Raw genomic sequence first — 22,040 nt, 5'->3', positions numbered from 1 at the left:
CATGCTGTCTCTCTCAAAATAAATAAATAAACTTAGAAATGGAAAAAAAAAAAAAAAAGGCCACCTTGTCCTCAAGCTGCATTTCCTGTCTGTGTATTCTTTCCTTCTTCCCTGTTAACAATGAGCGTCATCTGTATGCCAGGTGCTGGGCTCAGTTACTGGAGCAGAAAGGTGGGTGGGCTCACGCCCTTCCTGTCCCGGGCACCATAGAGTGGAGGAGAAGGACCCAGGGACTGCAGGGAGCCCTGGCGGAGAAGGATCACAGTCATCTTAGGGGCTCCCGGGTTTAAGAGGACACAATGCGGGGGCAGAGGTCTGAGGAGTGAGGGGGGATAGACGTCCCCAGGGTCTGGTGAAGTGAAAACCCAAAGTGAGCAGGATGCATCTTCTGTGATCCCGTGTGAGGGAGGGAAGAAAGGAAGGAGGGAGAGGCAGAGGGAAGGTGGGAAGACGCGTGTCAGATCTGTAGAGGGGTGTTTGCTAGAACATCTGTAGCCAACAGTGTTCCCTCAGAGCGGGGTGAGCGGGCCAGGCTCAGAGCCGGGTGGCCAGAGATGATCTGTGCCTGTAGTACCTCTGTAATTTAAATATTATTTGACATTTCAAGGAAAATGTATTTCTGTCTTAATATTTTAGCGTCTTCAGTCATTTTTTCTACCCATAGCATTGTTATAAGGGTGATGGCAATACTCTATTTTAACCTTTCTTTCTAACATTTTATTATAAGCCCTTTTTCCTTTTGGTAGCATTGGTAACATTCTATCAAACATTCTATTCTACCGTCATTTACTTAGGACGGTCTTGTTTGGGGCTTTTAGATTGTTTCCTCATTTTTGCTGTATACGTAATGCTGTGTTACATCAAGCTTCTTTCCATATGTAGGATTTTTCCCTGTCATGTAGGGTCTCAGTTAGGTTGCTTCCAGGACCAAAATCACAGACTGGGTCAGGCTGTCTTATCTCGAGGAAGCCCTGACTTGGAGGTTGTTTGAGCCTAGAGAAGGGACGGGAGGCGGGAGGCCACAGACAGGGGAGGAATCTGGCCGTGTTGAACTCCGTGTGATAGGAGTGCCCTCAAAATGGAACCAGAGGTTGGATCTGGACAGCCAGGAAAAAAGAAAACAAAACAAAACATGCCCATTACTTATTATAACAACGTTACTTATTTCCCAAGCAGATTGACCGAGGCCCAGGGTGGGAGCCATGTTGATAGGTAATCGTCAAATTATTTTCCAGTCCCCCACTCGGACTTCTCAGCGACGGCATGTTGCTAAGATCCAGTGCCACTCTCCCCCCACCCTCGCTCTTCTTGAATAACTTCTGGTATTCCAGAAGGTTCTGTCCACCGGAAGTCCCTCTTCTTCCTTGATTCCCGTGGCACGGCATCATCCCAAAGTCCGCGCTGCCGCCCCAGCTGCTCAGCCCTTCCCTTCCTTTTTTCTCGTACTTGCCGGGCACCGAGAAGGAGAAGCCGGGAAGGCCTGGTGGCCCGCCTTGGGGAGCTCTCAGCCGGGGAGGGAGGCAGCAAGCTTGGGGCCCCACGATGAAGACTCCTGGGTGTTCGCAGGACGCTGTGGAAGCGGTCTCATGGGGCCCCTCGTTCTGGAAAGCTGAGTGGGAATCTAACAGAGGTGGGTTAGCATCCCAGGCAGTAGGTTTGCAGGAGGCACAAAGCCCCGAGATGACCCTCGGTTTCCCAAGCAAGAAATGGGGCCGGCCGGCTGGGCCCAAGGGTGCCTGCCGGAGAGGCGTGGCTGTGAGGCCGGGGCCAGCTCAGGGGGGGCCCAGGCTGCAAACCCAGCCCCCTTTAGGCTTGCGTTGCTTGTCCTCTTCCCGCCTCTCCCGAAGACAACACTTTGGGCTCAGCCCTCTGCCCTTTTGCCCCTGACACTTCTTTAAGCTTCTTGACCTGCTCTCTTGGACAGCTTCATGGTCAACTAGCTGCTGTGCGTCTCAGACCCGGGCTCACCCGGAGCTCAAGGTCTGTGTGTTCGCCTCCTGACACTCAGTTTCTCTTTCCTGCTCCCCCCCACCCCCAAATCTGTGCTGGGTCTCGGTACATCCGTCACCTTTCACCCCCCAAGCAGCTTCCTCTTCTGTGCTTGCTTCTGATTTTTTTTTTTCCTGCCCAAAGTTTCCTTCATCCCGTCAGATGCTTTCGGAGGCCAGACGGGAACCCTCATAATGAAGCCAGCCGCCGTGATGACCTCCGGTGGCCGACGGGAGAGTAAAGAGCAGATTGTGGCCAAGTCGGGGGATGCCGTGCCACATTACCCGTCTGCTTCTCTTCTTGGGAGAAGCCTGAAACCTGGATCTTCAAGCGAAATCTCCCCATATTTCCACGTTGACAGTAAATCAGCATTTAAAAAAATTCCCACGCGGGCCAAATAAAACATGTCCCAACGTACTCCGTGGGGCCCCCTTGTTCCCATCCGTCCCGTCAGCCCCTGGGCCTGTTGGGGAATAACACCACAATCTCTCTCTCTCCCCTGTTCATTCGCTTCGTGTTCTCACCACTGTGTTTCTGGCTCTTGTCCCGTTTATGTAGCCGTTAAAACTCCTCACGACGAAGTCTGTCGATAGGCACAGAAAAACGCGCATGAGTGTCATCTTGATTGCTTTTGTGCACCCGGTGGCCCCGCGTCTTCTGGTTCTGGTGTCCGAACGCAGCAAAACTCCACCCAGCTGTTGGCGTTACGGACAGAAACAAGAGGAGCCCCTCTGCTGAAAGTGCCCTTATTTCTTAAACATGCTCTTCTCGGTTGATTTAAAACTTGTTCCCCTTCCTTTTCCCCATCTGCTGCCTGTTAGACGAAGTGACTTTTCTCCGTCACGGAGATGACAGATACCAAGCAGTAAAACCGTAGAGCGCAAAACTCACAGGACACCTGCCTCTAAAACCCAAGAGAAAAACCCTAGCACTCCATGAATATATTGCGATCGCCCCCAGATTCATTTTAGGGGCTAACGTGTTTGGCTCACAGACCCCTCCTTCGCCGGGCACCCTTCAACCCTTCCTGCCCCTCCGGGGCCCTGTGGTCAGTCATGAAACGTGTCTAATGCACGCCTGAGGCGTCTGCGGTCAGATGTCTTGTATATGCGACCGCATCACTGTTGTCTGCTTTGATTTTGAGTCCCGACTGTGGAAAAGCCCATTTTTCTGCTAACAGCATTTATTCTGGAAGCGGGAACAGGAGCAGTGAGTTGAAATGTTGATGCTTCGGCTTAATCCGGGCAAAATGAAGCCTTTGAGAGAAGCGCAAAATTGGAAAACCTTTACTTAATGGAAGGTGATTGATAGGGGCTGACAGCCTCAGAGCAATCGCCACGGCCTCAGAGGCCTCCACGCTTCTGTAATCTGCCGCGAGGCTATCATCAAGGGGTCAGAAATGATCATAGAGTAGAATCACTTTTTGATTATTGTTTTTGCTTGGTGTGGTTTGGAAAGATAAGGTGTGATTTCCAAGAGCGGCTTCTGTTGTCACGGGAGTAATAATTACACCGCACGGGCCTCGGTGGGTGCCACTCCTGACGTGCGTGTTTGTGCGTGTTTTCCGGTAATGTTTGTTTGCCCAGGATCTCGTGTGCTTTCAGCTGGCCCTGTGGGGCCAGCAAGTGCTGGCCGGGCTTAGAAGGACCCCCTGGGACGTGTATGTTTTGCATACTCAAGGTATACGTTACCTCTATCATTTTGTCTACTGCCCAAGGTGGGGAAGAGTGCCCCCAACACCTGTTCCACATGTCTTGCCAATCCAACCTAGCCCTTCAGGAGTCCGCCATTACACCCAAGTGTCCTCATTCATACACTGATTTTCTTTTATATTTGTAAATTGAGAGGAAACGAAGATTTGGATTCTGGGGACGCCTGGGTGGCTCAGTTGGTTACGTGTCCAACTTCGGCTCGGGTCATGGTCTCACGGTCCCTGAGTTCAAGCGCCGCGTCGGGCTCTGGTGCTGACAGCTCGGAGCCTGGAACCTGCTTCGGATTCTGTGTCTCCTTCTCTGTCTCTGCCCCTCCCCTGTTCACACTCTGTCTCTTTCTCTCTCTGTCTCTCAAAAATAAATAATATTTTTTTTAAAAATTAAAAATTTTTTAAATTAAACAAAAGTTTGCATTCTGGTTGTGACTGAAGTCTTTGAACACATAAAATCGGTGGCTGAGACTAGATGCTCTTTGAGGTTCATCCAGTTCTGTCATCCTATTTTCACACCCCTTTGAAGAGAATTAGGCACCCTGCCCCAACCCCGCTGTACCCTACAACACGCACACAGAGACGAGCCGGGGGTCTAGACCAGAACCCGATTCTGCAGGGTGGCCAGCACCAGGTTAGATACTCACAGAATCAGGGGCGCCTGGGTGGCTCAGTCAGTTAAGCGTCCGACTCTTACTTTCGGCTCAGGTGATGATCTCATGGCTCGTGGGTTCAAGCCCCACTTTGGGCTCTGTGCTGACCGCTGTGAAGCTTGATTGGGATTCTCTCTCTCCCTCTCTCTCTTTCTCTCCCCCTCAAAATAAATAAATTAATTTATTTTTTTTTTAAAAAAGATGCAGAATTGGGGCACCTGAGTGGCTCAGTCTGTTGAGCATCTGACTTCGGCTCAGGTCATGATCTCACGGTTCGTGAGTTCAAGCCCCACGTCGGGCTCTGTGCTTGACAGCTCGGAGCCTGGAGCCTGCTTCAGATTCTGTGTCTCCCTCTCTCTCTCTGCCCCTCCCCCACTTGCACACTGTCTCTCTCAAAAATAAATGAACATTACCAAAAAAAAAAAAAAAGATGTAGAATTATATCCTACCTGAACAGGGACTTTGGCCTGCATTGTCGCGTGTTGCCTATCTTGGCTGTAAATGTTGTTAACCAACGTCTGTAATTTTTCTCATCAGAACAAAACAAGAAAGACGGGAAAATTTTTAATGGAAGATACAGAGAAAAGTTTAGCAGATTTTAGTCTGTATCCAAATAGGAAAATAAAGGGATGGGATTATGGGAGTGACTCCTAGGTTTTGTGTTCCAAAAGTTGTTGCCAGAAACAGATTCCTAACATTTTTCTCTCAAGTTCGGCCATTTTCTTTCTTTTCTTTCTTTCTTTCTTTCTTTCTTTCTTTCTTTCTTTCTTTCTTTTTAATGTTTATTTATTTTGAGATTGGAAGAGAGAGAGAAAGCAAGCTGAGGAACAGAGAGAGAGAGAGAGAGAGAGAGAGAGGGAGAGAATCCCAAGCAGGACCCATGCTGTCAGCACAGAGCCTGACATGGGGCTCGAACTCACAAACTCTGAGATCATGACCCGAGCCGAAATCAAGAGTCAGACGCTCAACTGACTGAGCCACCCAGGCTCCCCAAGTTCGGCCATTTTCAGTTATGGTTTTAGAAGTGAGGTAGTAGGCATTTTTTAAAAAATTTTTGAAAAATAAATCTTTCTAAGATTTAAGTTTTTAGTACAGGTTTTCATGCCTCTCCTCTCTTAAATATTATACCCATAAAAAGGACTAAGTGAACATGTAGCTGGTTTTAGGGTTGTTAAGTCACAGTCATTCACAGATCATCCTTTTCATGTGTTATCAAAACCGAAATTCAAATATCAAATTACCGTGGCGCCTGGGTGGCTGCATCGGTTGAGCATCCGACTCTTGGTTTCGACTCAGGTCATGATCACAGGGTCATGGAGTCTAGCCTTGCGTAGGGCTCTGCAATGAGTGTAGACTCTGCTTGGGATTCTCTCTCTCTTTCCCTCTGCCCCTCTTACCCACTCATGCACGTGTGCACTCGCTCTCTTTCTCTCTCTCTCTCTCGAAAAAGAACTCAAATTACCTTCCTCATTCCCTGTGTCCACTCCATTTAGGGGTCCCCCTAGCCCCAGCCAATTTTTGGTGTGTGCTTAGAGAATGGGGCAGTTTTACTTGAATATTAGCTGTGAGAAGCAGTAACCATCGATAAATGCACACTCCATAGCGGTGGCCGTGTGCAAAACAGCTCAGGACAAAGCAGAGCTTAAGGTGCAGAGAATCTGCCCTTGTGACTTCCTTTTGATCCTAAGGCAGCATGCCCACTTGGAACCACACGTGTTTGAAGGAAGTAGAGGGTAGCTTAAGGGAATTTGTAGTATTCAAAAAGTAAAATAGGTCATTCTCCCTTCCCAAGCCCTTTGGCGAAGCAGTGCTATCAACCAGATATGAAGCTTGAAAGAACTCGACTCTACATGTTGTTACATTAATGAAGGCTTTAGAGATCCCTTCAGCTGTTCCAGCAGACCTCACCAGTGACCCCGTGTTTATTTTTTTGGCTCACCTTTTCTTTCTGTCTCAGAGCCAAGCAGTCGTGACGATTTCCAGCCGTTGAATGAGCGTTAAATTCCTAAGAAAAATTGATTTGGGGCTCATTTTCAATCACTGATGAGTTCTCTCTGCCCGTGAGTGTGAACAGTGAGATCAATTTCTCCGGATTAGCAGCAGAACGATCTTGGTATTGGACTTGAGTCTCAGTGGTCCGTGACACAGGTGTCCTCCCATGGCAGGCACCTCGGGCCTCTGCTCATCCCTGCACATCAGGCCTGCGCCTGTATCGGCCTTATATGTCTCCAGAACAGCCTCTGCATGTTCTTTCACACGCTCGTTCCTGCTCCTCAGGGACTTTGGCCCTCGAAGCAATAGTCCCTTTCAAAATGACTTTTGGATTTCCGAAAAGTGTTATATATTTTTAAAGTTTCTTGTAGATATGGATCTAAGAGTTTCCATGGTTGCATTGGCATTTGTCTGGCATGGCTTCTTCCCTGTAAATATACAGAGAAATGAAAAGAAACCCGAGAAGGGTCACTTTTAAGAGTGAATGAATGTGGTGGCCTCGCACCACGATGAATGCAATTAGTGCTACCGAACCACACGCTTAAAGATGGCTCGTGTGGCGACCTTCATGGTATGTGTATTTAACCACAGTAAATTTTTCTTATTTAAAAAACGAGTAAAATTTGATTTCATGAAGTTATGGCAAAGGTAAAGTCATGTAATTTCTGAAATTCCTTGGCACCTTTATAAAGTAATGAACAATACCATTCCGTACGACCATTTTTTATGTGATGTGGTAACAGAATCTTCATCATATCTATACAGATTTGCCTAAGCAGAATAGAAAAAGGAACAAAAATGCCTTCAAAAACTAGAGAACATGTCACAAATAAAACGTAGATGAATTAAGTATTGTTGTTGCTGAATCTTAACTTCCGTCATTCCTGTTAATATTAGTAAAGCACAGGGGCGCCTGGGTGGCGCAGTCGGTTAAGCGGCCGACTTCAGCCAGGTCACGATCTCGCGGTCCGGGAGTTCTAGCCCCGCGTCAGGCTCTGGGCTGATGGCTCAGAGCCTGGAGCCTGTTTCCCATTCTGTGTCTCCCTCTCTCTCTGCCCCTCCCCCGTTCATGCTCTGTCTCTCTCTGTCCCAAAAATAAATAAACGTTGAAAAAAAAATTTAAAAAAAATATTAGTAAAGCACAGTTATCTGATCACTGATCTATTCCTATGTCCAAAATATTGGCAGTTTTTTTTTTTTTTTCAAAGTTTATTTATTTTTGCGACAGAGAGAGACAGAGCATGAACGGGGGAGGGGCAGAGAGAGAGGGAGACACAGAATCGGAAACAGGCTCCAGGCTCTGAGCCATCAGCCCAGAGCCTGACGCGGGGCTCGAACTCACGGACCGCGAGATCGTGACCTGGCTGAAGTCGGACGCTTAACCGACTGCGCCACCCAGGCGCCCCGGCAGTTTGTTTTTTGAAACCTGGAAGGAAAGTTTTACGCCTGGAATGTTTGATTTACAGAGACTTCTCTATTCTTGTTATCAGCCCTCTGGCGTTACACTTTTTATGTAACTTCAGTAGCATGATATAATGTCAGTAACACGACTTTTTTAGCATGTCTGCAGGGATGCTTTTGACCCGCCTTGCTGCTCCGACTTCCGGTTTGTTTAGAGGCAGTGGAGGCCCTAAGAGTCAGGGGACATGCTTCCTCCCTTTGGTCAGGCAGCAGGCACCCCTTAACTGTGACATTGAGTCTGTTTAATTCATACTAACCACGCCTTAGCAAAGTTAGACTTCCAGTGTTGCCAAACAATGGTTGTCCTCGTGATCCAGACTCACCTCTCTTCTGCCTGTCTTTTCAACTCTGCTTCTCGTTCCTTCGTCCTGTTTTTTAATGTGAGCTGGACCTACTTCTGTGGTGTTCCTCATTCTGTGAGTATTTCTTCGCCGTGTCTCGTATTTTTGGTGGCATGTGCTGGCTTCAGTCAATTTAATACCCAGATGTGCTAGACTTTAAATATTCCTGCTTCATTCTCCCCCTCCCCCCAAAGCACCTTTATTGCCAGTGGCAAAAATTCTAGACCTCAGGCAAATTTTTCAGAACAAGAGCCCTTTTAGCCCTTCGGTACTAAATAAATATTTCTAAGCACTTTGCAAAGTGGAGACTATAATTGCGATACATTTTCATATGTGAAGGGAGAGGGAAAGGAGAGCCATCTAGAAGGAGTTTCTCCGGCCTGTGGCAAATTAGAAGATTTAGGTATTTAAAGGCATATATTTTTTTTTGGGGGGGGGGGAAGGGGATATACATGATACTGATTTATACCAATAGTAGTCCCCTCAGAATGAGCACAGAAGTTTTACTATCTGAGTTTTTCTGTCCCAGCATCACACAACCTTGTTTATCTACACTGCTCATTTCAAAGAAGCCAGATCAGGGGTCTCTGGCATTGCCGAATGCCAACAACACTGTCTGGTTTTAGGCAACGAAAGGTATGGAGAAGCCTTTGGAGAATTTTTGCCCACAGATTCAAGGCTCTGTATTCAAACTTTCCTCCCTGGGCGGATGGGTTTATTCCGAGGGTAGTAACTCCCACAGGCGATAATATCTCTTCTCCTTGCTAATGTTCCAAGTCAGGCTCAGGTTCCTGATTTCCACCAGGAGGATGCCATAAACACACTTGACCCTTGAGTAGCATGGATTTGAACTATGGAGGTCCACTCACGTGTAGATTTTTTTTTCAATAAATGTAGTAAAGTATAGTAAACGTATTTTTCTCTTCCTTAGGATTTTATTTAAGTTTATTTATTTATTTTGAGAGACAGAGAGAGTGTGTGAGCTGGGGAGGGGCAGAGAGAGAAGGAGAAAGAGAATTCCAAGCAGGCTCCACACTATCAACGCAGAGCCCTACTCAGGGCTCGATCTCATGATCCGTGAGATCATGACCTGAGCCGGATTCAAGAGTTGGACCCTTAACCAACTGAGCCACCCCCCCCCCAACTTCCTTGTGATTTTTTAAATAACGTTTTCTTCCCTGTAGCTTTACTTCCCATAAGAATACAGTATAGAGTGCATACGACATACAGAACATGGGTTAATGGACTATGTTGTCAGTGAGGCTTCTGGTCAGCAGCAATCGATTAGTAGTTAAGTTTTGGGGGAGTCAGAGGGTGCCTCCAACCCCTCATTGTTCAAGGATCCAGTGTCATTCTAAGTAGGTCTCTCTGAGCTCACAGCCCTGTAGCCCGAGCATCCCCCAAGGGGCTCACCTTGATGGGCTCTGCACTGTGACAATCAGTGGCGCCTTAATCCGTCGGTCTTAAAAGCGCATCTCCGGCTCTGCGTGCTGGGCTCTCCCTGCGTGCCCTACAATGTCCTCTCTCATCTCTTTCTAGTCCTTTCTTTTTTCTTCTTTCCTGTTTTCTTTCAAGGAAGTTTTCAGATTTCCAGTCTTTTTCTCCCCACTGCTCATCTCTATTCATCACCTCAGTCAAGAGTATACCCTCCAGAGGCGTCCCTCTCAGCCTCCTCCTACCCTCTCAGCCAGCTTCCGCAAAGCCCTGTCCTCTTCTGCTCTGTTTTGTGTGTCCCAGCCAGCCACTTTCTCCCTTCGCTGTGCCATAGAGTATGGAGCCATCTGGAAGTGTGCCACCAAATAGAACAGAAGACAGGAATAGTCCAAGAAATACCTTTTTAAAATTATTTTTTAATGTTCATTTATTTCTCAGAGAGAGAGAGAAAGCAGGGGAGGGGCAGAGAGAGAGAGGGAGACACAGAATCCGAAGCAGGCTCCAGGCTCCGAACTGTTAGCACAGAGCCCGATACGGGGCTCGAACTCAGGAGCCGTGAGATCGTGACCTGAGCCGAAGTCGGACACTCAACCGACTGAGCCACCCAGGCACCCCAAGACGTACATTTTTAAAAACATTATTGTATCATGGCTTTATGATATACTCTACAAATTGCTTTGTAAAAATGTCTTTTGTATACGTTTTCTTGCCATTTCCATGACCCATTTTCAAGTGCATCAAAGCTAGTGAATTAGCACCTGTGTGGCTGCGTTCTCGCAAAATTGAAGACCAGAGCCACCTTCTCCCAACCCAGTTTCATCTCCTCATAGAAGATGTTTTGTGTTTTGTTCCTTGGTCATCTTAGCAGGATGCCAGCCATTTTGGAGTCAGTCGGGCTCTGTGGAGAACGGTCTTTCACATATTTGGCTACTTAGTTTGGAAACGGATGGATATCCTCTTTCACTTGGAGTATGCGGAGGGTCGCTTCGCCCTCTTCTAGACATGCTGACTTTGTCAAAACAGTTAAAGTCGGATTGTACTTTTGCGATCATAACCATGGATGAGGCATTGTGCCCTTAGCTCGTTCTGGTAATGAGGACTTACAGAGGCTTAAAACCCTTTTTTTAATCTCCTAGAGAGGCTCTGTCCATCAGGGGCCAATCAAGAAAAAGAGTAACCATACTAGGTGTTTCACACAGAGGAGACGTAATACAGAGAACTTGTTGCAACACTGTGGGAAGGACTGAGAGAATAAAAAAGGGGAGGGTAGAGTAATCCAGAAGGTAGTACCTGTGCGAGGCAGCTACCACATAGACATGGGAGAAGGACAGTTAGAGGTGTGTTCCAGAGCCCAGGAGCATCCTCACCGCTGCCCTCCCAGGACTGCTGCCCAACCAGAACAGCAGGACCATGAGGGGATGACACCAGACCAGAGAAGGGCCGCCTTGCTGGTGCTGGGGCCGCAAGGGAGGCTGTGTGGCTGCAACCGGGGTCACTGAGGAAACTCACAGAGACACTGCTAGAAGCAGATGGGGAAAAAGAGGAAGAAAGACAGCTTCTATCCTTCTCCTTCTTGCTTTCTGAACTCCTTCCAGTACCTAATATTGGCAGAATGCAACAGGAAGCTAGCTGGCAAGGGAACCCAGGAAAAGTGGGGTTTGCAGACTCCAAGCCCCAAAATGCCAGAACAGGGCGAAGAAGGGCAGGTGTAGAGCTAAGAGACAGCAGGTCATTCCTGGCCTGCAGGCTCTCTGCGTGGGGACCATTGAGATGTTCTCTGTATCTATCTCACTGAAATCATCTGAAGTGCTTTCCCAGCTTTTCATGTTTCCTTCAGAATTATGAGGTTCCTCATGGACCTGTTGAATTGGAAAAAGGTTTATATGTAGTCTAGAGGACTGTTTGATCAGAGCCATTGATTCCCAGCAACATAAATTTTAGAAAACCCTAAAAATATATACATTGTCATCAACAGAAGAAAGTGTTGTTGTCACATTGAGCACCTGGAAGAAATGATACCATTTCCAGTGCTTGGCAAGTGGACCTACTATGTTAGAAAATCATAGACATGAACGAATGCACAACAGTTGCACTTCATGTCTTAATCATGCTATTGGCTTATATCTTTCAGTTTATTTCCTTTCTATCTCTTGTGAAAGGAAGAACCGTGAGAAGTTATCTGTGAAAAAAGTGACAAACAGAAAGGACCGTTGGCCACCCTCTGCACCCTTAGAGATTGGAAGGTAAAACTGAAGAGACCTTCCAGAAGTTAGAACCAAAGACAAGGGAGGATATATTAATTAGAGGCTTAGTCAAGATCCAAATGATAGGAATGTCACAATGAGAAAATAGGAGCAAGGAAATTTTCAAAGAGAAGAATGCAAGAAATTTCCCCAAAACTGAGGAACAGGAGTGACCATATTGAAAGAATCCACTAGGTTCCCAGCTTAATAAATGGAAAAAAGACCCATGTCAAGGCACAGAGTAATGAAATTTCAAAACCTATAGATAAAGAGAAATTCCTGTAACTTCTCAGAGTAAACGGAAGGGGGCACAGGGTGGTGGTGGGAGGATCTGAAATCAGAAAGGCATCCAGTATCTCATCAAAAACACTGGAGGGCAGTGAAGTATTGCAGCAAGCTCCTGGCAGATGTACTTTCCCTAATGAGAAAGTTAACTCTAAAAAGGAGATATCTGAGGCCAGAAGTGAAGGAGAAAAGTAAGGAGAATTCCCTGGATGATAGCAGTGGGAAGACCCAGGTCTGTGCAACAGACCAAGAGACTCACCATTCAAGAACAGATATAGAAGTCAGGGGGAAAATAGAATGATATGTTTTCCTAGATGAAAAAAGTACCCTTAGAGGTGCCTGGGTGGCTCAGTCAGTTAAGCGTCCAACTTTTGATCTCAGCTCGGGTCATGATGTCATGGTTCATGAGATTGAACCCAGTGTTGGGTTCTGTGCTGATAGCATGGAGCCTACTTGGGATTCTCTCTCTCCCTCTCTCTTTGCCCCTCCCTGCTCATGCACATGCTCTCTCTCTCTCAAAATAAATGAATAAACTTTAAAAAAAGAAGAAGAAGAAAAATGCACTGAGAGGCTGCTGGAGAGTATGCGATTTGGTAGCAGGGAATCGAAGCAATTGAAAAAGAAAGGCAATTATTAACTACAGGAAAATGAAAAGTAATACCAAAAAAAGGAAACATAGTTATAATGTATTACTGAAGAGTGAATGTGTACATAGCCATAATAACTTAGACATTTGCTGTTAAAATAACCTAAATATATGATATAAGTATACAGAAGATGGGAAAGAGAAGAAGTGAAATGTAAGAGAGCTAAATCCTACAATGAAGGAAGAAATGACTATGTAATATCTAAAACTGATAGAATTTAGAGATTATAGTCTAAGCATATTATTTTAAATGGTGGAGACTAAAAATAAATTGTGAGAACTAATGATGGAGTAGTTAGAAGGGGGAGGCAGAAATTGCCCTTTTTTAAATAAACCTTTTTAGAATTATTTGAATTTTTAAGTTTATGGCATAAATCATCTTGATGTAATCATTTTCTTTAATATTGAGATCTTCGTAGGTTCTGTTATATTGAGGGATAAGCTGCTAAATAACAAACAAATCTGTTAATTAAAAATACAGAGTTTATTAAGTAGAAAAAAATTCAAGTAACTTTTGAATAGATTTCTTTGTATACCTTTAGTTGCACATATTCCCAAAATGATAAGCTGCAGAAATCTCAGACTCTAAGTAGGTTTGTCATTGGGCACTAGTGATATTTGTAGAGTAATTCTGAACCTACTTTGTGTGCCTAGTAGAAGAGAATGAGTAAATAAATATATTGGTGTACTTAGTAACCAGCGTGGTACAAATACCAAATGGGGGAAGTAAGAACGAACTCTGTGGTGTTAGATTGCAATTATAAGTATCATTGTGGACTCATGATTGAAAAGTTATAAATATCCTGCTTTTAATCAGTGTGAAAGAGCCTCGAAGCAATGATATTCCAGTAGCAGTGAGCATAATTAGTGCCCAGATCTTGGTTTCCAAATACTGTTTACCACGAAGAGGAACCAAACTCCTTGCAGCAACAGCTAATTCTAGGCTAGGGGAGAGAAATATAAGACAACCCTACAATATCTCATGGCAGAAGTTAAGGAAATGCACAAACTATGATGAAAGCATTTCAAAAGTATATAGGAGCTGTGTTAAAGGAACTCCCCATGGTCAAATTTCGAGCAATTGAAGCAATAAAAATAATAATGATGGTAATAAACACTGGATTTTTAAAAAATGCATTCATAAGTTCACATCAATAGTAAAAAAAAAAAGGCAGAGGTGAGCCTGGGGAGAGGGTCTTCTTGCCAGCTAATAAATGTAGGAGAGGGGCATCTGGGTGGTTCAGTTTGTTAAGTGTCCAACTTCAGATCAGGTCATGATCTCATGGTTGGTGGGTTCGAGCCCCGCATCGGGCTCTGTGCTGACAGCTCAGAGCCTGGAGCCTGCTTCGGATTCTGTGTCTCCCTCTCTCTCTCTGCCCTTCCCCCACTCACGCTTTCTCTCTCTGTCTCTCAAAATAAATAAATAAACTTTAAAAAAATGTAGGAGAATGATAAAATTATGAGATCACCATTTTGCAAGTGCCAGTGTAATTGTTTCAGAATCATCAGTGGATGCTGAACCAACCGGTGAAAGGTGATGGGAAATAGGATATTCAGTCTCAAATTATGACCCCACAGATTATTTATTAGTTGTAAAGGAGGAAAGAGACTTGAACATCACCGGTATTAGAGACAAGCTAGCCTTACACAGCTCCAAATGCGACACAGCAGGAAGTAAATGCATCGTATTTACGTCAAATTGTTAACTCAGGTCTGATCAAGAGAAATAATGAGAGTGGTGTAGATTGTCCTCGGCCCTTTGAAAGTGTCATTGCCATGGAAGAAAGAGAAAGATGGGATAACTGTTGTAGATTAAAGGAGACAGAAGAGGGGCACCTGGGTGGCTCAATTGGTTCAGTGTCCGACTTTGGCTCGGGTCATGATCTCATAGTTCATGGGTTTGAGCCCCATGTCGGGCTGTGTGCTGACAGCTCGGAGCCTGGACCCTGCTTAGGATTCTGTGTCTCCCTCTTTCTCTCTGCCTCTCCCCCACTTGTGCATGCTTTCTCTCTCTCTCTCTCTCTCTCTCTCTCTCTCTCTCTCTCTCAAAAATAAATAAACATTAAAAAAAAATAAAGGAGACAGAAGATGCACCTTGTGATTTTGATTAGGTTCTGGATCAAAAACACACAGCTGAAAGAACATTATTGGGATCTCAAGGGAGATTTAAACGTGGACTGTGTATTAGGTAAAGTCATTGCATCGATGTTAAAAGTTTTGGTTGTAACATTGGTTTTATGCTTTGTTGGAGAATTTTCCTTGTTCTTGAAAGATGCATGCTGAAGCTTTGGGGAATGAAGGGTTATGTGTTTGGGGCTTGCTTTCCAAAGTCTCAGCAAAACACACACACACATAATACAAAAACACAGAAAACAGATCCGCTAAGTATGATTTCATTATTAGGTAATGATATATAACAGTTATTCACCAGTGTTACTTGGTCAGTCTCAGTGAGGGCTACACAGATTTTAATTCTTTCAAAATTACAACATTGGGGAGGGGAGAGAAAATATAAACAGTGAAGTTTCCCATGGATTTCTGTCTTTGTTCACATTTTAAAAAATTTTTTTAATATTTAATTTTGAGAGAGAGAGGGGGAGAGAGAATGTGAGTGGGGAGGGGCAGAGAGAGAGGGAGACACAGAATCCGAAGCAGGCTCCAGGGTCGAGCTGCCAAACAGAGCCCAATGCGGGGCTCGAACCCACAAGCCGTGAGATCATGACTTGAACCGGAGTCGGACGCTTAACCAACGGAACCACCCAGGCGCCCCTTAGTTCACATTCTGATATGTTGTCTGAGGAAGGAATGAGCACCTGGTGACGTTCTAGGTGTGCCACGTGTATGCCCTTTCAGATTGGGCTTCAACTGTAGGAGGACCTCTAGAGATGACTCCACTTTAGTGTGAGCGAGGTGAGACATTAGGCAAACTTTGTAGATGCTGCTCATATAGGGTCGAAAGGCTCCAGCTACTCAGGAAGGCAACACCAGTCTCACTGCAGGCTTGTCCCTGAAGACCTTGGCCATCAAGAAGGCAAGGTGCAAACCCTAAGCATTGTCTACCCAGATAGTGAGCTTAATGGGCTCCCTCAGGGGGAATTCTTTATGAACTTGACTTTATGAACCTGAAGACCTTGGCCATCAAGAAGGCAAGGTGCAAACCCTAAGCATTATCTACCCAGATAGTGAGCTTAATGGGCTCCCTCAGGGGGAATTCTTTATGAACTTGACTTTATGAACCTGAAGACCTTGGCCATCAAGAAGGCAAGGTGCAAACCCTAAGCATTATCTACCCAGATAGTGAGCTTAATGGGCTCCCTCAGGGGGAATTCTTTATGAACTTGACTCAGTTTAGTTTTCCATCCTAAAAGGCATCACTCTGTGGTGAAATTGTTTGGATGTTTATCTTTTCACTCGACCATGAGCTTCCTGAGGGGTTTCGACTGGATCTGTCATTCTGGTTCCTAGCAACTAGCAAGATGACTGGCTTGGAGTTGGGTTTATTTGAAAGACAACTGAACTAATGTGGGTGAGGATTCTCTGGGTCTTCAAGTCAGGCTGGAAAGGTGAGATTTGAGCAGGTGAAGAACATTTGTTAGATAATGGTATGAATTGGGTACACTTGGCTTTGGTCCAGTATACCAATGTCTAGGACCATCAAAAAGAAATACCACCTGTCACGTAGGTAACTTCCTCAAGTCTGGTAGCTTGCGGCCACGTACTGCCCATCATTCACTTTGCAAAAACGTCCACACGTACCCTATGGTGGAATATCACTTAACCAGAAAAGAGAATGAAGTCCTGATACATGCTGTAATATGGATGAACTCTGAAACATTCTATTAAGTGAAAGAAGCCAGATTCAAAAGGTCACACCCTGTATGATTCGTCTACACAAAATGTCTAGAGTAGTTAAATCCATAGAGACCGAGGGCAGATCAGTGGTTGCCGAGAGGTAGGGCTTGGGGGAATGGGGAGAGATTGCTTAGTGGGCAGAGGGTTTCCTTCTAGGCTGGTAAAGACGCTCTGGAGTAAGGTCGTAGCAGTGGTCCTACAACACTGTGGATGAAATTAATGGCAACGGACTTGCATGTTAAAATGGTAACTTTTAGGGGCGCCTGGGTGGCTCAGTCATTTGTGCCTGCGACTTCGGCTCAGGTCTTGATCTTACGGTTCGTAGGTTCGAGCCCCGTGTCGGGCTCCGGGCTGACAGCTCAGAGCCTAGAGCCTGCTTCGGATTCTGTGTCTCCCTCTCTCTCTGTCTTTCTCCCGCTGTCTCTCCCGAAAATAAACATTTAAAGCAAAATTTTAATGGTAAATTTTACATTATCTGTATTTTACGACAATTTTTAAAAAGCCACTAAAACTAAGGACTAATTCTTAGGAAGACTAATTTCTCTAGGGTCCTGTGGTTTCAGGCAGCACAAGCAATTTGGGAAGGGTGGGGGTTCCTGGTTTAAAAGTTCCAGTTTCGTATAGAATGACAGTAGGTTATTCAGGCAAACTAGGATAAGCCAGGGGCACATCTAGCTTTTAACATGTTGCTCATGAGGAGAGGCATTTCTTTCTGATCTTTCTGAGTATGTCCCCCTTGTCACTGTCAGAAAAGTGGCAAGGATAGGACACGGGATCTGACTCAGCGTGGCCGCTCTTCTCTCCGGCATCACGATTGCCAGTCAGCAAGTTAGAAGCTCCAGGGAGACTGTTCCCTTCCTGGCCTCCCGGCCTCTGACTTTGTTTTCTTTTTCCTAAAATACTTGATTTGGATGCCTGTGAAATCAGCCCCTAGATTTGCACAGTATGGAAGGCCCCCCATTGAGTGTTTGATAAAGTTTTCCAGTTTTGTAAAGAACAGCGACCAGATGTGGCCAGCATCTGTGGTTTGTGGCCAGCGCTCTGCTGAACTTTTTCTTCCCATGGAACCCTCTCTGAAGTTCTTAACTTTCTATGACACGCCAGAGCCTTGAGGGTCAGGGTGAGGTGGGATGGCCCGGCAGACCGCGGGGAGATCTGTGTTCCTGTGGTTGTACGTGGCTGGTCGCAGGTGAGATGGGGAGGGGAGGGGGAAGGAAGGAAAGGTAAGAAATGAGCCGGGAGGAGAGGGAGGAGGGGTACTGAGGTCGAGGAGGAGAGACTCCCATCCTCCGCAGCCCCCCGGTGACAAGTGCTTCTGTGTCCCTAAGGGAATCTGCTTCCTGTGTTGTGATTCCTTTTCTTGGTCTAAAAAATGAAGTAACCAACAGTGACTTATTTCTAGAAGATTTCCTGAATTGATGAGAGGTGAAAAGTATGGACTTTTGGGTTTAGGCCTGCAGACGGCCAAATCTGTAGCCGAAAGCTAGCAATGACATACCTCGAAATATTTCTTCTCCTCGCTTCTGTGAAATTCTGTGTTGATCTGTGCCATCATTTCGAGTCACGTAGGCCAGGGCTCACGTTTTCAAATGCCCATCAGGTAAAGAAAATGAGAGCTGCAGTCCAGGTATATAGAGTGGGGGTGATGGGTACGTCACATGCCCATCTGGACAGGATGCCTGCCTGTCAGGTGCTGGGACTCACTGCCCCCTGGGAATCTGGGCCCTGGGTTACCGGATCAGCTGCTACCTTTCCTTTTTTTTTTTTTTTTTTTCTTTCTTGAGAAAAAGAGAAACCCCCTGATTTTATGTGAAATTTGTGAGTCTTTGAAATTCTGTCCAAATCAGAACACAACTGCAAACTAGACCTGGCTGTTTTGGCTGTCAAGTTAAGGCCAGTGATTGAAGTTAGCCAGTCAGTTCTATAGACACAAAGGCTGGTATATGTGGGGGGTCGTGCAGAGGCCAAAGAGTTTACTTTTAAGAGTAACACAACTTCGGGCACCCGGGTGGCTCAGTCGGTTAAGCGTCCCAGCTCTTGGTTTCAGCTCAGGTCATGATCTCACGGTTCGCGGGTTCGAGCCCCGAATCAGGCTCTGTGCTGATGCGTGGAGCCTGCTTGGGATTCTCTCTTTCCATCTCTCTCTCTCTGTCTCAAGAATAAATAAATAAACTTTTTAAAAAATGTAGATAGAAATGCGTGTGTGTGTGTGTGTAAATATAAAGCCAGGAAATCCTCCATATTAAGGAAATTTGAGCTTTGATGAGAAATAATTTTATACCCTGGTTGGGGGTGGAGTGGATAAGAGGAGACACTGTGGGTCTTGGTAGGTGGGGACAGGGGCATGGGGGTCTCTGGTGCTGGGCAGGGAGAACCAGGTGGCGGGAGCAGAGCAAGAAATAAATTACCTTGGCATCAAAGACAGGACTTCCACATTTACCTGAAGCCTCCTGGTCGTGTGTGGGCCCAGCTCCCCCTTCCCCAAATGCAATGGGAAATGCCGCCCCCGCCATTACTTAAAGGTGAAACCTACAGGTAAAAGCAAGGAAGAGCCCCATGCCAATGTAGCAGAAATCCTGGGCCATGAACAAGGTAGATGAATGTTGCCTTCCGCTGTTATTTTCTGTTTGTAACTTATTTCCTTGTACTGCTAATCAGTTCTTGTGCGGCCTGGGCTGTACTCACTGTTTGTTACTTGGGTGTGTTAATTCGCTCTTAAAAAAATAAGGAAGGATAGGGGCGCCTGGGTGGCGCAGTCGGTTAAGCGTCCGACTTCAGCCAGGTCACGATCTCGCGGTCCGTGAGTTCGAGCCCCGCGTCGGGCTCTGGGCTGATGGCTCAGAGCCTGGAGCCTGTTTCCGATTCTGTGTCTCCCTCTCTCTCTGCCCCTCCCCCGTTCATGCTCTGTCTCTCTCTGTCCCAAAAATAAATAAACGTTGAAAAAAAAAATTAAAAAAAAAAAAATAAGGAAGGAAGGAAGGAAGGAAGGAAGGAAGGAAGGAAGGGGAAGGGAAGGAAAAGAAAAAAGAGAAGAGAAAAGAAAAGAAAAAAGAAAATTTTAAAAAGTTAAGGGAACCCCGGTGAACTTTATTTTTTAATTAGGTAGGATCAATGAACATGCCATTTCTCCAAGAAGAAACTTATCCAAGATGAAACGGGAAGGCAGGCATCATCCCCTGGGGCAGGAGTGGCCATAGCCAAGAGCCAGTGGAAGAGGAGAATGGCAGGTGGGGAGGGCCTAGGATGGGGAAGGAGGGCTGGTGGCCAGTGGAGTCGGAACTAGAACATTCTGTGAGAAACCTGCGAGCCGCTCTGGCCGGTGTGCCCGCCCGTCTGTCCCCAGTTGGGACGTGCCCTTGGCCTTCCCCACCCCTGGTCCGCCATCCATCACCACCGTGCCTGCCTCCCCTGCGCTGATGGCAGAATTTATAGTCAGGTTCTGGAAAAGATGGAAAGGCATGGCAAGCGGGGTGGGGCGCCTGGGAACCAGTTGCGAAATGATAAATCAAGGCCTCTTTAAAGTCTACGATTATTTTGGTATCTTCCACTTTTGGGTTCTTTATACGAGAGGCTTTGAGAAGCAGGGCCACGGCTTACAATGTATGAGTTTTGTTGGGTTTTTTTTTTTTCTTTTTTAAGAGGGAAAAAAAAAAACCAGTTACAGTGATCAATTTGCCGGCTTAAATAGCCGTTGGCTTCTTCGTGGCCGTTTTGCACCTAGGAGTAGAGATCAGAGCTGCAATTAACCCCGTTCCTCTGATTGTACTGTCTCTGGGTAAACTGAGCCCCATCCATCATGCCAAGGGCCCGGGAGAAAGTTGGAGTGGCTGGGGGTATCCGGGACGACAGTGTGGGCGGGTTTCTAAGGCTACCCAGGGAACAATTAAACCGCCACCGTTCCTCGCTCCTCGCAGTGGAGCAGAGACCTTCGCCTCTCATTTGCTGGTGCAGAGACATCAGACCCCCGCTCTTCCTTCTCTGGAATCAACCCCACCCCTGGGTTCCAGCTGTCCGTGCCACTCAGTGCTCCCTGCATGCCACCCCCCCCCCGTCTGCACATCTGTCTCGTAGGACGGCCCCTCGTTCCCTGTTACCTCCTGTGTCTCAAACCAAATTCATCATTTACAACAGCCCCCCTTCCCCGCCCGCCCAGACACACACACCATATATCTAACCTCCACACCCTTGAAACCAAAACAGACAGCGAGCCTCCCTCGGGTATATGTGTGTGTGGCACGACCTTCCCAGTCCCTCCTCCTCCCTCTCCACTGATTCTCCCCACCCCCCCACCAGGCCACGGTGGTTCTTGCGCACCCACCCCCGGCCTCTCCCTCTGCGTTCCTGCTGCCACCACTCAGGCCAGCTGCTGCTACTGTCCCTTCCTGAGAGGCTCCCCAGCGTCCCCATCTCCGGTCTCACCTTTCTCCTGTGCGTCTCGGACACGGCCACCCACTCGATCACGCTGAAACCCCACGCCCCATTGCCAAGCCGCTGGCCGTAATCCTGCCGAAGTGCAGCCTGGTCCTGCGACACAGCCCCCAGCCCTTGGCTCTGGGTCCGAGGCCCCGTGCAGCCCCTCTGCCCTTCCTCTCCGCTGCCACCTTCGTCCTGTGCCCCTGTGGGAACCCCCCCTCCCTGCCGAACTGGGCATCCCCAGTCTGCTTCTGCTGCTGCGCGCGTGCCCACACTGGCCTTCTTCCCCCGGTTGCTGTCCCACTTTACATCTGCTTCAGCTCTGCTTTGTAGTTGGGTCTTGTGGCTAATCCTCCGCTTTCCCCCCACTCGAGCATGTCTTTTTACTCTTTATTAACGAAACACGAACAGGGGCACCTGGCTGCCTCGGTCGTTTGAGTGTCCGACTCTCGATTTCGGCTCAGGTCGTGATCCCAGGGTCGTGGGATCGAGTCCCCTGTCAGGCTTCACACTAGGCTCCACACGCCTAGTGTGGAGCCTGCTTAAGGGTCTCGCTCTCTCCGTCTGCCCCTCTCCCCCCACCCCCTGCCTCAAATTAAAAAAAAAAAAATTATATTAAAAAAACAACAATACACAAACATAAAGGGACCATGCCTCTTCCTGTGTGGTCACCACAGGGCAGCAAAGTCAGGCAGGCCAGAGAGCCTGGTGGGGAGAGTCACTGGTTTAGACTCCCTCTCTTGACCGGGCCGGTGGGGGGGGTAGGAGGGGGCGGTCAACCCCGAGTGATTGCTGCCATGTGGGTCCACCTTGATTTTTCAAGGAAAGCCGGAAGTCTTAATTTCCGGGTGAAATTGCTTAATTTGATTTCTTTTCACATCATACTTATAAGGTGCCACCTACCAGGGAAACATAGTCCCTTGCAGTTACAAGTTAAAGACGACTACAACGTGGGGCACCTGGCTGGCCCAGGTGGCGGAGCGTGGGACTCTTGATCTCAGTGTTGCGAGTTCGAGCCCTGCGTTGGGT

General features: G+C 46.9%; 1 protein-coding gene and 1 long non-coding RNA gene across 3 annotated transcripts in view; both read left to right on the top strand.

Annotated features, from left to right (window-relative positions):
- Positions 1-22,040, top strand: part of STX8 (syntaxin 8) — a 251,648-nt gene that overhangs the window by 157,675 nt on the left and 71,933 nt on the right. Inside the window, exon 8 of one of the 2 annotated variants that reach the window (XM_030296687.2) lies at positions 2,548-2,597. The exons of the other annotated variant lie outside the window; for it this stretch is intronic. Coding sequence (XP_030152547.1) covers positions 2,548-2,582 — 35 coding nt within the window. The 3' untranslated portion in view covers positions 2,583-2,597. Of the gene's footprint in view, positions 1-2,547; positions 2,598-22,040 lie in introns of those variants that run through there. 2 annotated transcript variants of the gene reach the window in all.
- On the top strand, positions 9,268-21,433 carry LOC115501579. Its single transcript, XR_003964848.1, has 3 exons — positions 9,268-9,444; positions 18,024-18,044; positions 21,423-21,433. It is a non-coding gene; the product is annotated as an uncharacterized LOC115501579 (long non-coding RNA).

Source organism: Lynx canadensis, chromosome E1 (genome assembly GCF_007474595.2).
Source record: "Lynx canadensis isolate LIC74 chromosome E1, mLynCan4.pri.v2, whole genome shotgun sequence".
In the NCBI taxonomy this organism is placed as follows: domain Eukaryota; kingdom Metazoa; phylum Chordata; class Mammalia; order Carnivora; family Felidae; genus Lynx; species Lynx canadensis.
Note: the sequence above shows the minus strand (reverse complement) of the source record. Positions and strands in the feature narration are given on the sequence as shown.